Source organism: Melanotaenia boesemani, chromosome 18, assembly GCF_017639745.1.
Source record: "Melanotaenia boesemani isolate fMelBoe1 chromosome 18, fMelBoe1.pri, whole genome shotgun sequence".
Taxonomy (NCBI): domain Eukaryota; kingdom Metazoa; phylum Chordata; class Actinopteri; order Atheriniformes; family Melanotaeniidae; genus Melanotaenia; species Melanotaenia boesemani.
This window is the reverse complement of record NC_055699.1, coordinates 22785175-22800026: the sequence shown is the minus strand read 5'-3', so window position 1 is coordinate 22800026 and position 14852 is coordinate 22785175. Positions and strand designations below refer to the sequence as shown.

The window sequence follows — 14852 nt, the reverse complement described above, 5'->3', positions numbered from 1 at the left end:
CCCTTTATAGACAGCATATAATAGGTTACACAAGCTCAGCCCATCTTCTAGAAGCATGGGGACCCAAAATGCTTTTGAAAAGTCTTAATTTTTCCACCAACTTGATCTGTAATGGGAGTCTTTGTCCTACTTCTAACTTTTCTAAGTTTTTGAATTATTTGTTGTCTTATCTATGTTTGTTGGTCATAGAAATTGTTTTACCGAGCTGTTAGTTGAGATTCTGGACTTTCTGTGGATACCACACATGTTTACAGTTACATTTACAGACCTGAGGCTACACCCGGAAACGAGACGTTAACTGCTTAACTCCCGGTATATATTTATATATATATATATATATATATATATATATATATACATACATACATACATACATACATACATACATACATACACACATATATATGTTTATATATATATATATATATATATATATATATATATATATATATATATATATATATATATATATATATATATATATATATATATATATAAACCAGTGTTGTTTTTGGCAGGCATCTCAGTTTTAGTGTTAGTTTTATTCACATTTGAGTCATTTCTAAGTTGACTAGTTTTAGTCAAATATAGTATTAGTCTTTTAACAAGTTAATTAAGGCCAATAATACATATTAAAAAGTGGAATCAAGGCTGACAAGTATTGCTATTCATAAAACAAGTTAACCTTAATGCTTTTGTATAATAACCAGATCCTTTACCAGATTGATAGCTTTAGCCGAGACTTTCCCATCAACAGGGATGCAAACCAAACCCCTTCGTTGACTCTGCCACCATGATTCCTCTATGAATGAATAAACTGATTGTCTGTGTGCTGCACATCAGGTGGTGGGCGTGGCCAAGGTGCAGCAGCATTGCTGACTGACAGATTGCACTTACAATCGACAGAAATATCGTGCATTTTTAATGTCGGACAATCAGCCCTGAACATTTTCGTCTCATCTCGTCAACAAAATCTCACAAATGGTAAGAGTCCTTCAGAATGGTATTGGCTCACCTGAGGCGGTAGCCCCTCCAGTGTGGGTAGAGGGCACCCAATGATCTTCTTGGCTATTTTGGTCACCCTCTGGAGTACTTTCCTTTTGCCTGTTGCAACTCTGTAGCTGGCAAACCACGTACAGAGGCAGTATGTGAGGATGCTTTCCATGGTGGAACGGTAAAAAGAGACAAGCAGTCTCTTACTGATGTTTTCCTGAGGATTCTCAGGAAGTGGAGTCTTTTTTGTGCCTGTTTTACCATCTGTGGGGTCTTGTTCCAGATCAGTTTCTCCTCAATGTGGACTCCCAGAAAGCGGAAATCACTGACCCTTTCCACATAGGCCCCACCAATGAGAGTAGGCTGAATGTATGTTCTGTTCTTTCTAAAGTCTAGAATTAGCTCCTTTGTCTTGAATGTGTTCAGGAGCAAGTTGTTGTTGCTGCACCGCACAGTCAGCTGTTGCAACTCATCCCAATAAGCGGCCTCATCACCACCTGTGATGCGACTTACCACTGTGGTGTTGTCCACATATTTAATGAAGGTGTTGCGGATGTGGATGGGGTGCAGTCGGAGGTGCAGAGAGTGAAAAGCAAGGGACTCCTCATGCAGCCTTGAGGGGAACCGGTGTAAGGGGTGCAGAGGTGTGGGGACCGATCCTGACCCTCTGCAGGCATTCTGACAAAAAGTTCTTAATCCAGAGACATGTGGAAGGAGGTAGTCCTAGGTTCAGCAGTTTCCTCGTGAGACCATGGGGAAGGATGGTGTTAAAAGCTGAGCTATAATCCACAAAGACAAGGCGGGCTTAATTTCCTTGTTTCTCCAAGTGTGTCAGCGTGGTGTGTAGCGCTGCGTTCATGGCATCCTCTGCTGACCTGTTTGCCTTATAGGCAAACTTGTATGGGTCCGAGCTGGGGGCTATGAAAGTCATGATGTGACTCATGACCAGTTTTTCAAAGCATTTAATCACCACTGGTGTGAGTTCCACCAGCCGGTTGTCGTTGAGGCTAGTCATGGGGGATTTCTTGGGTAGGGGGGTGACAGTGGAGGTTGGGACAGGATGGGACAGCAGACTGTGTCAGTCACAGAAATATTTAGGTTCATTAGGTTCATTTAGAGCAGATCTCAAGATAAAACTTCCACTGAAAAGCAACGTGGTAGCTTGTAATTGGTGCAAAAATATGATCAATTATTTCAGCTGTCATTTTCAGTAGATCTCTTTTTAATTCAATTCTCCCAAAGGCCCATCAGTTACAGAGATATAAGGGGTTTATTTTTTATGAAACATTGATTTAGTTTGAATTAGTGATGTACATAGGAATATTTCAATTGAAAATGTTTAATAAATAGCTTTTATAACACATTACACCCGCTCCAAGGGCCAAAGGGGCCTGATGGTTCACCTCTGGTGCTGAGTAACAGTGAAAGTGATTTTGGTATTTCCCACAGGAAAGAGATTAAAACTGCTTTATCAAACTGAGACAGGAGAGGTTTATTATCTGCCACTCTCAGTCACCCTACATGTTTCCATGTCTGTCACACAGTTTCTACACAGCCTGTTTGTCGGGCACTGTATGACTTTGAGGCTCGAGAAGAAGATGAAGTCTCACTCACTAAGGATGACATCATCATCAACTCTAAACTCCGCAGTGATGGTTGGATGACCGGAACTGTGCAGAGAACCGGTAAATCCGGCTTCCTGCCATCAAACTATGTTGAATGTAAATAGCGTCATGCCGTCTGAACCAGAGTTGTAAAGCTCATCTTAAAAACGACACAGATATCCAGCCACAGTTAAAGCATCATGGTGGCTTGTGATTAGTTTAAAAAATATGATCCATGAACTCAGCTGTTTGAACAGATCTCTCTTTAAACTCATCATAGGCTGTAATTCTCCACTTACAGAGCTAAACACAAACCAGCTGGAAAACACAAAACAAACTGGCTTCTTTGAATTAACTCTTCATGTTTCAAAACAAACGACAAATTCAAAGGGTTTATTTAATAATAAACATTTATTTAGTTAGAAATAGAATAGAATAGAATAGAAATACTTTATTAATCCCTTCAGAGAGCCCTCAGGGAAATTTGGGTACCAGCAGTAATACAACACCAACAGTAAAGCAGGACAAGCACAAGACACAATATATACAGGTACAAAGCAAAATAGAGGCAAATAGAATGCAATAAATATAACAATAATAACAATAAGATAAGTTAATAAAACAATATAAACAAGCATTGCACACAGTAGAGGTGGTACAGATTCCCAGTTCACTATTGCACGTATACGTTATTGCAACTATTTGTATGGGTTATTGTGCATGTGTTGTATCAGGCGGACTGCACACCTCCCTCTCTCCCCTCCTTCTCCCCCTCCTGCCTAATGCAGAGTTGTACAGTTTGATGGCTCAGGGGACAAAGGAGTCTCTGAGCCGGTTGGTCCTACTCTTGGGGAGGAGCAGCCTGTTACTGGTCAGGCTTCTCTGTGCACTGATGACAGTGTGCAGAGGGTGACTGGCATCATTCACAATAGCCAGTAGTTTTTTTAGTGTTCTCCTCTCTGCCACTGTCACCAGGGAGTCCAGCTTCATGCCAACCACAGAGCCCACCCGCCTGATGAGTTTTTCCAGCCTGTTAGCACACCTTTTTGTCATGTTACCCCCCCAGCAGACAACAGCATAAAAAAGCGTACTAGCCACCACAGACTGATAGAACATCCACAGGAGTTTCCTGCAGATGTTAAAAGATCTCAGTCTTCGCAGGAAGCACAGACGGCTTTGGCCCTTCTTGTACAGGTGATCTGTACAGCATGTCCAGTCCAGCTTGTTATCCAGCCACAACCCGAGGTACCTGTAGTCGTCTACAATCTCCACCTTATTGTCCCTGATGGTCACTGGACGTGGTTGTGGGCTGGACTTCCTGAAGTCAATAACCAGCACCTTAGTCTTTGAGGTGTTAAGCTGGAGATGGTTCATCTGACTGCAGGAGACAAAGCCTGTGATGGTGTTGACACCATCCCAGACCTCCTTCATACGACTCTCACTCAGTTTATCCTCCACCTTCTTTCTGTAGGTGTCCCTCGCCACCATCAGGCATTGTTTCACCTCCCTCTGTGCTAATTGCATTGCCTCCCTGTCATGGTTCATGAAAGCCACCTTCTTCCTGTTGAGGGCAGCTTTGACATCTTGTGTTATTCAAGGTTTGTTATTTGGATAACAACGGACAGTCTTATTGGGGGAGACTACGTCCAGTCATGTACGTAAGATTATTATAAATAAATGTTTAACAAACAGCTTTTATAATACATTAGACCATGACCTTAGGATCAAAAAGCCCTGATGGTTCACCTCTGGAGCTGAGTAAATATGTAGAGAGATCATTTACCTGTTCTAAAGGTGGCACACACACTCACACACCCCCAACAAAGATGACAATTTAATACCAGAGTGTCTAAGAGGAAAATTGTTCTGACTCAGATCTGATGAAGAGAGTTCTGGTGAACTGGTTTGTCTTCTCCCATCAGGTGTCTCTGGTGTCAAACTGGATTCAGACACAGAGTCTGGTTCTTCCGAGGATGAAATGGAGACGATGAAGGTTAGAAAAATAATTATCTGACCTTCCACACAAATTTAGAGCTCAGCACTCAGCAGGTCATATAAAGATTTTAACGTCTGCGGCTGCTGATGCTTGTTCAGAGGGACAGACATCAATGCTGTGATTATAAAAACTGGTTTATAGATCAGATTTTGAGTTTACTGCAGCGCAGACAGGTGAGTTTTATCTTAACCTTGATCTTATACCACACCACAGCTTTTTATTCTTTATTTCTGTCACAGAAATGTGTGATTTTCTTTTTCTTTTCAACATAATTTCTCTGAATTGAAGCTTTGTCGTCATAAACTGTAGAATTCATGATCTGCACAAAATGCTTCAGTTATGTTCAGACTGTAAGAATATTTTTCTGAACAGAAATTGGTTAATTTGTTATCAAACATGTTTCTTTTATATTTCAGGCTCCTTCTGACGTCACTCTAGAGGGTGAAACTGAATCTGCACAAGTCTTGTACAGGTGATCCTCAAACTCATCTCATGACCCTGTTTAATCAGACTGAAGCTATTATTATTAATCTTGTATCTTTGTAATGGATAAAATTACCCCCCAGTCGTCCTCCTTCTTTTTCCTGCTTATCAGACATTTAAATTAATGGAGATCACTTTATTCATTCAGTTTATTGTTCTTGGCTGGATCCTGAGAAGAGTTCCTCTATTACTAGAACAACTTGAACAGGAAAATCAGAGGATATGTGCAGGTCATACAGCGTTTTAAAACTCTCACTAGTGGGTTTTATTAAATGTTGAACCTAAGCTGGAAACAACTGAATGAGCTCAACTGAACAGTTTAATAGTTGATCTAAACTTCAGGAGTTAGACTCCCAAAACCAGAGTACAGGCTCTTTAGGAGGAAGAACAACTAATGTGTCAAAACTCAGAGCTGAGATTTCTGTTCAAGTCCAGAAAGAAGATGAAGGGTCTTTCTGCTCCAGTATTGGTGGTGGTCTTTAAGGTGATCCTGATCAGTTTTGAACAATCATCCTCACGTTCTTGTATGAGACGAGCTGTCACACTAAAATTAATCTTTTTATTTTTTTTATTATAAGACTCAAACTGTAAAGACTTCAGCTATGAAAATAATTTCAGGTATTTTTTTATGATACATGGTTTTATGATTTTAATTACAGTTTATTGATTAAGACAGCCCAGCATTGCTTTCACATTTCTTGTTAAGTAAAGCTCATTTACATAAAATCATGATTTTCTCATCTCGCTCCTAAATTTCTGGATATGTTTATTCATGCAGGGGCAGTGATAGGACAGCCAAAGCTCCCAGTGACAAAATTGGTGAGTACTACAATTCTGCTTACTTTTATTGATCTATTGTCAGTAACATCTGATCTTAAAGGAATGTGCTGATTCTATTTTTTTTTTTTAACCTTTATTTAACCAGGTAAAAATATTTGAGAGCCAGTTCTCATTTGTAAAAATGACCTGGCCAAGAGGCCCCAGCAGGAATAAATAACGTATATACATACAAACATACAACTGTGCATACACAAGAACCACAATAAAACAATACAAAAAATACACCTAACAACGCAGAGCAAATACAAATATATAAAAATGAAAGGGGGAAGGGAGTAGGTTTCAGTATGTGGGACAGATCTATGTGAAAAGATAAGCATAAGTGAGAGTCAGCATCGTCAGCAGGAACAAGTGTCGACAATAATCTGTTGAAGTCTCTGTCTAAACAAGGAAACAGATATCAGAGATGGAAGTTTAAGAGTGCTCTGCAGTGTGTTCCAGTCATTTAAAGCGGAAAAGTGGAAGGCGTTACGGCCAAAAACAGTGGAAGTTTTGGGAGTAATGAGCTTAATAAATTCGGATGACCTGGTGTGATGAGTGCTGTGAGCGAAGTGGAGAAGAGATGACAGATAGAAAGGTGTCTTGTGCAAGATTGACTTGTAAATAAAAAGAAACCAATGATGGAGTCGCCAGGTGTGAAGGGATGGCCAGCCCACCAATTTATAGAGATCACAGTGGTGGGTGTGGCAAAGCGCATGGCTGAGTGGTAGAGAGTGTCTAACTTTTTAAGGGCTGTGCTTGTTTCCATTTTATAAATGATGTCACCATAATCAAGAATTGGAAGTAAAGTCAATTTGACTAAAGTGCATTTGGTTTCGTGGGTGAAAGAGGCTTTGTTACGGAAAAGAAAGGCTAATCTGGCTTTTATTTTGGCTTGAAGATTATTGATGTGGGTGATGAATGACAGAGATGAATCCAGCCAGATGCCCAGGTATTTATAGGAATTGACATAATCCAAAGCTGTGCCTTCTAAACAAGTGAGTATTGGTAGGGTGTCGGCACCAGTTTTCCGACTAAAAAGGATGCACTTTGTTTTACTGGAGTTGAGGCGAAGGTGGAGGTTGTGGAAGGACTTAGAATTATCTATACCAGGTCCAGGATTTGGGTGAACATTCCCAGAGATAAAGAGCACAAGAATAATAATTAACATGTGCCAGAGGGCAGCACCGAAAAAAAGTCCTTGTTTATCTTTTACTGAAGGCATAACCACGAGCAGAGAGTTAGAGTCAGAGAGCTGCTGCAGCAACATAGTTGAAAAGATCGGAATAAGATGAAATACCTGAGTGGTAGGAAGTCCGACAAATATTGTAGTCCAGAAGGATGAGACATCTGTGGGCTGTAGAGTAAAGTCCATCGTACTCCCATAGCGCAGCACTATAGCAGATCCAAGTGGGGGCTTGCAGGCAGGTCTGACAGCCTCTGGCTGAATGTGCAGAACAAATCCAAGTAGCACAGTCCAGAAGAACAATGTAGTTTTTACAGATATAACAAATCCACATTTGGGATTAAGACTCATTATTAAGATTTGTTGTGAATCTTAGATAAAGGGGGTAAAAACCGACCTTCTCCTTAAGTTATTCTTTAGCTTGATAGAAAATATCAGGGAGAATTTGAAAGGACTTTGATACGATTTTACTGGAAAATGCAACTGTCCTAATCAGAATCTGTACAATCAAAATCAATTAAATTTTATTTATTTAGCACTTTTCAGATAAATATAAATGAAAGTGTTTAAAATAAAGCAACCATGTTTAAACATGGGGGTGTTTGGGGATTTGAACAGGGCATTTATGTGGTTTGCATCATGTTCTCCTCATGTGGGTGGGTATGCGTGGATACTCCGGCTTTGTCCCACAGTTCAAAAACATTGTAAACATTGATTATTTTCATTCTAAATTCTCCCAAATAGAGTGTGAGTGACGGATTGTCTCTCTGTGTTGGTCCAGTGTGTACCCGCCTTTAGCCTGCTTATTACTGAACTGTGATTGTTTTATAAAAGTATTTTATGTGTGGAAACCAATTGTTTGGCCAAAATGATATTGTCATGTAGTGTTATATGATGTGATAATAGCATGAGGAGTAATATGTGTTCTGTGTCACTTCTGTAGAAAAGCATTGGTTTAATCAGGCAGAGAACAGTGGAAATGTTTGTGGAAACCAGCATAATGATCTACAGTTCACAGGAGACTTTGTTCCTTTTTATTAAGGAAAAATATTTTTTAACTGTGGGTTGGCTTAGTCAATTTATATCTTATTTTTATTGGATGGGGGGGGGGTCCCATGATACAGATGTTGCTCGTGGCAAACCTGAGCCGCTTTCTGAACCAATGGTACAGCCAGGCAGTTTTTCCTTTAAATGATACAAAGCCCGATACACACTTTGCAGAAATACTTGCTGTATTACTTGTCACACGCTCCGAAGACACAGCGCAATATGCCCCATCACTATGCAGAGCTATTTATTTTTTGGAACCGAGCAGGGAAGGAGGAGCTTTAGCAGAATGGTGGTTTTGGAATCTTAAAATGCTGGTTCTGTGTTGACGAGAAGTCCAAATGATAAACAGCTGTGGCAGAATCGCCAGGACTTGTCCCTGTTTGAATAAACCAAGCCCATAGTTTTCTTTTTCACCATCACCCTTCCAAGTGGCGCTGACATGCATTTGTAGTGCATCATCGTCTAATACTGTACAGTGGTTCTCAGCCTTTTTTTTTTTTTTTACCCTGTCCTGTCCAGCATCCTAACATACAGAACGGTGGTCTGTGTGCCATATTTTGCATTACAGATTTGCTCTACCAAGGGAGACATGTTATATACATGGCTGCCCTTGATATTTTTATTATTTTTATTGTAATCTTATTTTCTTTAGTCTTATATGTCAGTGCCGAACCTGACAGGGAGATAGAGGAAGAGAGAGAGAGAGAAAAAAAAAAAAAAAAAAAAAAAAAAAAGGGAGAAAAGGACAGGATTAAAATGTGGAAATAACAGTTGTCTATGCTGCCCAGAACATATCACAAAAAAAAAAAAACAACAACATAAATTACCACAGTACTACATGATACAGAAAGAAAGATAGAATGATGATAATATAAAAAATTACAATAGTCATCAAACGTACCTGCAGATGAACGTACCAACACACAAACATCAGCTACATCTAGTGAGCAGCGGATGGAGAGACGAGCACGTTTGTGAGCATGCACGTGTTAATATGCATGTGTGGCCATGCATCAGGGAGGAAATGTGTACCCGCAAGGGGGCCGCGATCACGCCGCACCCCGAAGCATCAGCGGGGGACGGGGGGAACCCGAGGCCCCAAAGGCCAAGCAGATCCACAGAGTACCAAGCCCGGGACAGCCAAAGCAGACAGAGCAGCGGCCCACCCGGACCAGAGCAGAGGGGTCCCCAGACCGGAACCCCCGGCGCGACGGGGCAGGGGCACCGGGCAGCCCAGGGCGATGGCGAGCAGGCCCAGTGGGCGCCGGGTGCTGCGGCGCGGGCCGCATGGAGGGCAGGCGCCCCACAGGCCCAAGGGCCACCCTTTCCCCCCAGCAAAGCCCCACCCAGGAACCCGACGGGGACCGACCGCCCCAGGCAAAACCACCGTGGGCCACGCCAACCCAACACCAAGGCTAGGCACCCCAGGGACAGGAACATGTCCGCAGCCCCCCCACCCCCCCAAAAAAAACAAACCTCTTTACCCCAACCCTTACCCATTCACCCCCCCCCCCCCCCCCCCCCCCCAAACCCCGCCCCCACCAGGGGCACCCCAGGGAGTCTAGGGCCTGGTGGGCCCCAGACCCGACCCTCTCCACATACACACACCCACACAGCCACATACATTCTCCCCGGGGTCTCACCAGCCCCCCGATGCAGCACCGAGGGCAGCCCCCAGGGCAGATGGCGCCCAGCAGCACCCCACACAGGACTCCAGGCAGGCACCGAACCTCCACCCCCGGCAGCCCCGAGTGCATCCCGGGACACGAGGGCGTAGGAAGACCCCGGCCCCCCTGCCCCCCAGCCTGAGTTGTGTGTGCATGAGTATGGGCTATTTATAATGCAATTAAAAACTGGAAGGAGCCATGAGATGGTGAGCAGGACCCCCTCAGGACTCCCTCAGTGTGTGTGAGTGTGTGTTATGTGTGTAGTGCAGTACTGTTAAATGTGGTAGTGTCTAACATGTAAATAAAATCGGTGGGAGAGAGGTCACAAAGGGAGGGGATGGAGGAAGGGCCACCTCGGTGGCTCCTTTCCGCCCACCCACAGCCCATGTGCCCATCCCCCCGAGGCCCTAAATGTATATTGATGTCTAGGTTGTGATTAAAATCTAGTGGGGCGGGCAGTCACAGGGGTCCACCGGGGGATCCCGCAATGGGGACCCCCCAGCCAAACCCACCGCCTCCACCCGCCCCACAGTGCCCTATGTGTAGTGTGTGTGATGTGGGGTGGCAGGGGAGGAGAGGGGCTCGGGGAGGGGCACAACTGGGAGGGAGATCCCCGTCCCAGCCGGTCCCGAGGAGGGGCACAACTGGGAGAGAGATCCCCGTCCCAGGCAGCCAACTCCCCAGCTGGCCGCTGTAGGCGCCCCCGCCCCCCCAAGACCACCCGAGGGAAGAGGGGCAAAGGCCCGGCCCCGCCAAGAGCCCAGCGCATGAGCGCCCCGGACGCCCACCCACCCCCAGCAGCCCACGCCACCACACCAGGGGACCAGAGAGCCCCAGGCCGCACACACGCATCCTGGTCGGGTCCAAGGCACAGCGCCCCCATCCTCCCCGAAGGAGCCCCCGGCGGGAGGGGAGAGAGCGAGAAGGAGAGCAGACTCCATCCCCACTGCCCACCAGGACTCCCGCCGCCCCCCTTCCCCCTACCCCTTACCCCTCCCTTAGACCCAACGGACACATTGTAATCCCAAGGGTACCTGCCCGGCATGGGATCAGCCCGACCGCGATGGCATGCCCAGGGCGACCAAGCCCCCCCGAGGCCCAGGAAGGGCCCACCAAGCTGGAGGGAGGCAGCCCCAGACCCCGGGGCACCCGCCCCCCGCCCGGCCCCCACCCCAGCAACCTGGCCGCCCAGCCCCAGGCCAGCCCCCCAACCGCCCCGGACCCCCAGTCGCCCCCCGGCCCGCCCCCAGTGAGCACCAGCCCCCAGGCCCCCAAGGCCCCGGAGCCAGTCAGCCACACCGTCCCCTACTCAATGGCCCCCCCGACCACCGACCCAGAGAAACGGCCAGGGCCGATGGACCCCCCAAGGCCCCCCAGCCAGCCCCACCCCTGACCCCCACAGAACGACTAGACCCCAGCACCCCTTCCCACTACGTGATGTGACTAATCAGCGGGGTCCAAGAAGACTGAGAGTTAACTGATTGGTGTTTAATGGATGCCGATACAGACTCTAGACTGATGTGATCCAACAGGAGATTTCTCTACTGGTTAATATTTACATTGTTTTTAGACTTCCAGTTCACTAGAATAGTTTTCTTTGCGATACTTTAAGGCCGTGAGGACCATATGTGCTTTGTTAGTGTCTATATTAATGTCACTTAGGTCACCCAGTAAACAAAGTTTTGGACATGCAGGAATGTTACATCTAACCAATGTTGATAAATCCTCACAGACCTTATTCCAGAACTTCTGGACAGGTGCACAAAGCCATAAAGCGTGTAAGTAATCATCTGCTGTGTTACCTGTGCACTGTGTGCAGATATCGGAGTGATTAAGACCCATCTTGAACATCCTTTGTCCTGTATAATGCGTTCTATGGAGGACTTTGTATTGTATGAGTTGTAAATTTGGGCTGTCTGTCATATTAAAGGCATTAAGACATATTTGTAACCAAAATGGTTGACTAGGATTGATGGATAAATTTATCTCCCATTTTGAAGTAGGTAGGGAATTTGAGTCATCTATTTTTAACATTAATCTGTATATTTTTTAAAGTAATTTGGGGGTACAGAGGTCCATAAAATCTGCTACTATTGGAGGAAGTTCCATATCTGTTCGGTGAAGGGGGAATTTTGTGTGTATTACGGTTTTGAGCTGTTGATATTCTAAGAATCTGTTGCTGTTAATCCCATATTGTGATGAGAGTGTATTAAAAGATAAAATGTTTCTGTTATGGATAATATGTTCAAAGTATTTAATTCCTTGGTTAATCCATTGGTTAAAGTTTAGCATATTTTTGTTTAGTAGAATATGAGGATTGTTCCAGATGGGTGTGAGTTTACATGGTATTATTGAGGAGTTGGTTTTATTGAGAAATTCCCACCATGCTGTCAGAGAAGTGCTGATGTTGACACTTTTAAAGCACTTTAGAAGCTTTAAATTTTTCAATAAAGTACCCCTTGCGGAATATTTTTTCAGCCAAGTACCCCCAAACTACCATAAAACATTTTTGGCAGGAAAAAGAAATGAAAAATACAGCACTTTATCATTTGTGTCTGGTTTATTAAACTGTAACTGAGCAAAACAATAGTCATTTTTAGTACCGTCTTTTGAACCATTGAGACAGAAGATAAAGAGAAGCAGACACTCACATATAGATATAATATTAAGTTCTAAATTAATATTTGAACATCACAAACAAATTGGTTCCCAAACAGATTCATTCATTAACTGAATGACATATTAAATTTAATTAATAAACAGCTCTTCTCATAAAAGAAATAATTAACAATAATTAACCCCAATTAACCTAGAAAAAAACACAGAAAATGTTCACGGAAATAAAGATTAACCTAATTTTAAAATGTTTTCTAAAATTAAATTAAAATATTTGTCATCTTGACCTATCTATTCTAAGGATCAAAAATAACATTAGCAGTTTAAAAGTTTTAAACTGTCAACACGTAAGCACATACGTCATCTGTACCCAATGTTCACATTAACTAGATTATTCACCGTGTCCGTACAGTGTGATGCATTAAGATCCCGAAACTATTTCTGGTGTTTTCCACAGGAAAGAGATTGAAACTGCTTTATCAAGCTGAGACAGGAGAGGTTTATTATTAGCCACTCTCAATCACCCTACATGTTTCCATGTCTGTCACACAGTTTCTACACAGCCTGTTTACCGGGCACTGTATGACTTTGAGGCTCAAGAAGAAGATGACGTCTCGTTCATTAAGAATGACATCATCATCATCAACTCTAAGCCCGTCAGTGATGGGTGGATGACCGGAACTGTGCAGAGAACCGGCAAATCCGGCTTCCTGCCATCAAACTATGTTGAATGTAAGTAGCATCATGCCGTTTGAACCAGAGTTGTAAAGCTCAGCTTAAAAACGACACAGATATCCAGCCACAGTTAAAGCATCATGGTGGCTTGTGATTAGTTTAAAAAATATGATCCATGAACTCAGCTGTTTGAACAGATCTCTCTTTAAACTCATCTTAAGCTGCAGTTCTCCACTTACAGAGCTAAACACAAACCAGCTGGAAAATTCACACAAACTGGCTTCTTTGAATTAAATCTTCATGTTTCAAAACAAACTGGACAAATTTAAAGGGTTTATTTAATAATAAACATTTATTTAGTTAGAATTAGTCATGTACATAAAAATATCATGAATAAATATATTTAACAAATAGCTTTTATAATACATTAGACCATGACCTTAGGACCAAAGAGCCCTGATGGTTCACCTCTGGAGCTGAGTAAATATGTAGAGAGATCATTTACCTGTTCTAAAGGTGGCACACACACTCACACACCCCCAACAAAGATGACAATTTAATACCAGAGTGTCTAAGAGGAAAGTCGTTCTGACTCAGATCTGATGAAGAGAGTTCTGGTGAACTGGTTTGTCTTCTCCCATCAGGTGTCTCTGGTTTCAAACTGGATTCAAACACAGAGTCTGGTTCTTCCGAGGATGAAATGGAGACGATGAAGGTGAGAAAAATAATTATCTGACCTTCCACACAAATTTAGAGCTCAGCACTCAGCAGGTCATATAAAGATTTTAACGTCTGCGGCTGCTGATGCTTGTTCAGAGGGACAAACATCAATGCTGTGATTATAAAAAGAGGTTTAAAGATCAGATTTTAAGTTTACTGCAGTGCAGACAGGTGAGTTTTATCTTAACCTTGATCTCATACCGCACCACAGCTTTTTATTCTTTATTTCTGTCACAGAAATGTGTGATTTTCTTTTCCTTTTCAACATAATTTGTCTGAATTGAAGCTTTGTCGTCATAAACTGTAGAATTCATGATGTGCACAAAATGCTTCAGTTATGTTCAGACTGTAAGAATATTTTTCTGAACAGAAATTGGTTCATTTGTCGTAAATCGTGTTCTTTTACATTTCAGGCTCCTTCAGACTTCACTCCAGAAGTTGAAACTGAATCTGCACAAGTCTTGTACAGGTGATCCTCAAACTCATCTCATGACCCTGTTTCACCAGCCTGAAGCTGTTATTATTCAGGTTGTATCAGCAATACTGGCTCCACAGTAGCTGCTGTTTGAAGCAGTTTTGGTATTTTCAGCAGTTATTACATGAATATGTGAAGATATGTGTACATGTTTGTAAAAGGCTTAAATCAAAATATCAAACACTAAGTAAATAATCCAGTATGATTACTGAAGGTTGAAGTAAATTCTGTTTCACCCTCAGCTGTATCTTTGCTATTAATTAAATTACCCTCCCAGTCGGCCTCCTTTATTTTCTAGTTTATTGTTCTTGGCTGGATCCTGAGAGGAATTCCTTTATTACTTGAACACATTGAACATGAAAATCAGAGGATGTGTGCAGGTCATACAACGTTTTAAAACTCTCACTAGTGGCTTTTATTAAATGTTGACCCTAAGCTGGAAACAACTGAATGAGCTCAACTGAACAGTTTAATAGTTGATCTAAACTTCAGGAGTTAGACTCCCAAAACCAGAGTACAGACTCTTTAGGAAGAAGAACAACTAATGTGTCAAAACTCAGAGCTGAGA

The 14852-nt window shown here is 42.9% G+C and overlaps 2 protein-coding genes across 2 annotated transcripts in view; both read left to right on the top strand.

The window, feature by feature from the left end:
* The window catches only part of LOC121628724 (NACHT, LRR and PYD domains-containing protein 12-like), a 2607341-nt gene that overhangs the window by 1292786 nt on the left and 1299703 nt on the right, over positions 1-14852 (top strand). The gene's annotated exons all lie outside the window — the stretch shown is intronic.
* Positions 1-14852, top strand: part of LOC121628740 (NACHT, LRR and PYD domains-containing protein 1-like) — a 32481-nt gene that overhangs the window by 11054 nt on the left and 6575 nt on the right. Inside the window, exons 6-11 of the mRNA XM_041968046.1 lie at positions 4520-4590; positions 5010-5065; positions 5855-5895; positions 12967-13146; positions 13734-13804; positions 14223-14278. Coding sequence (XP_041823980.1) covers positions 4520-4590; positions 5010-5065; positions 5855-5895; positions 12967-13146; positions 13734-13804; positions 14223-14278 — 475 coding nt within the window. The remainder of the gene's footprint in view (positions 1-4519; positions 4591-5009; positions 5066-5854; positions 5896-12966; positions 13147-13733; positions 13805-14222; positions 14279-14852) is intronic.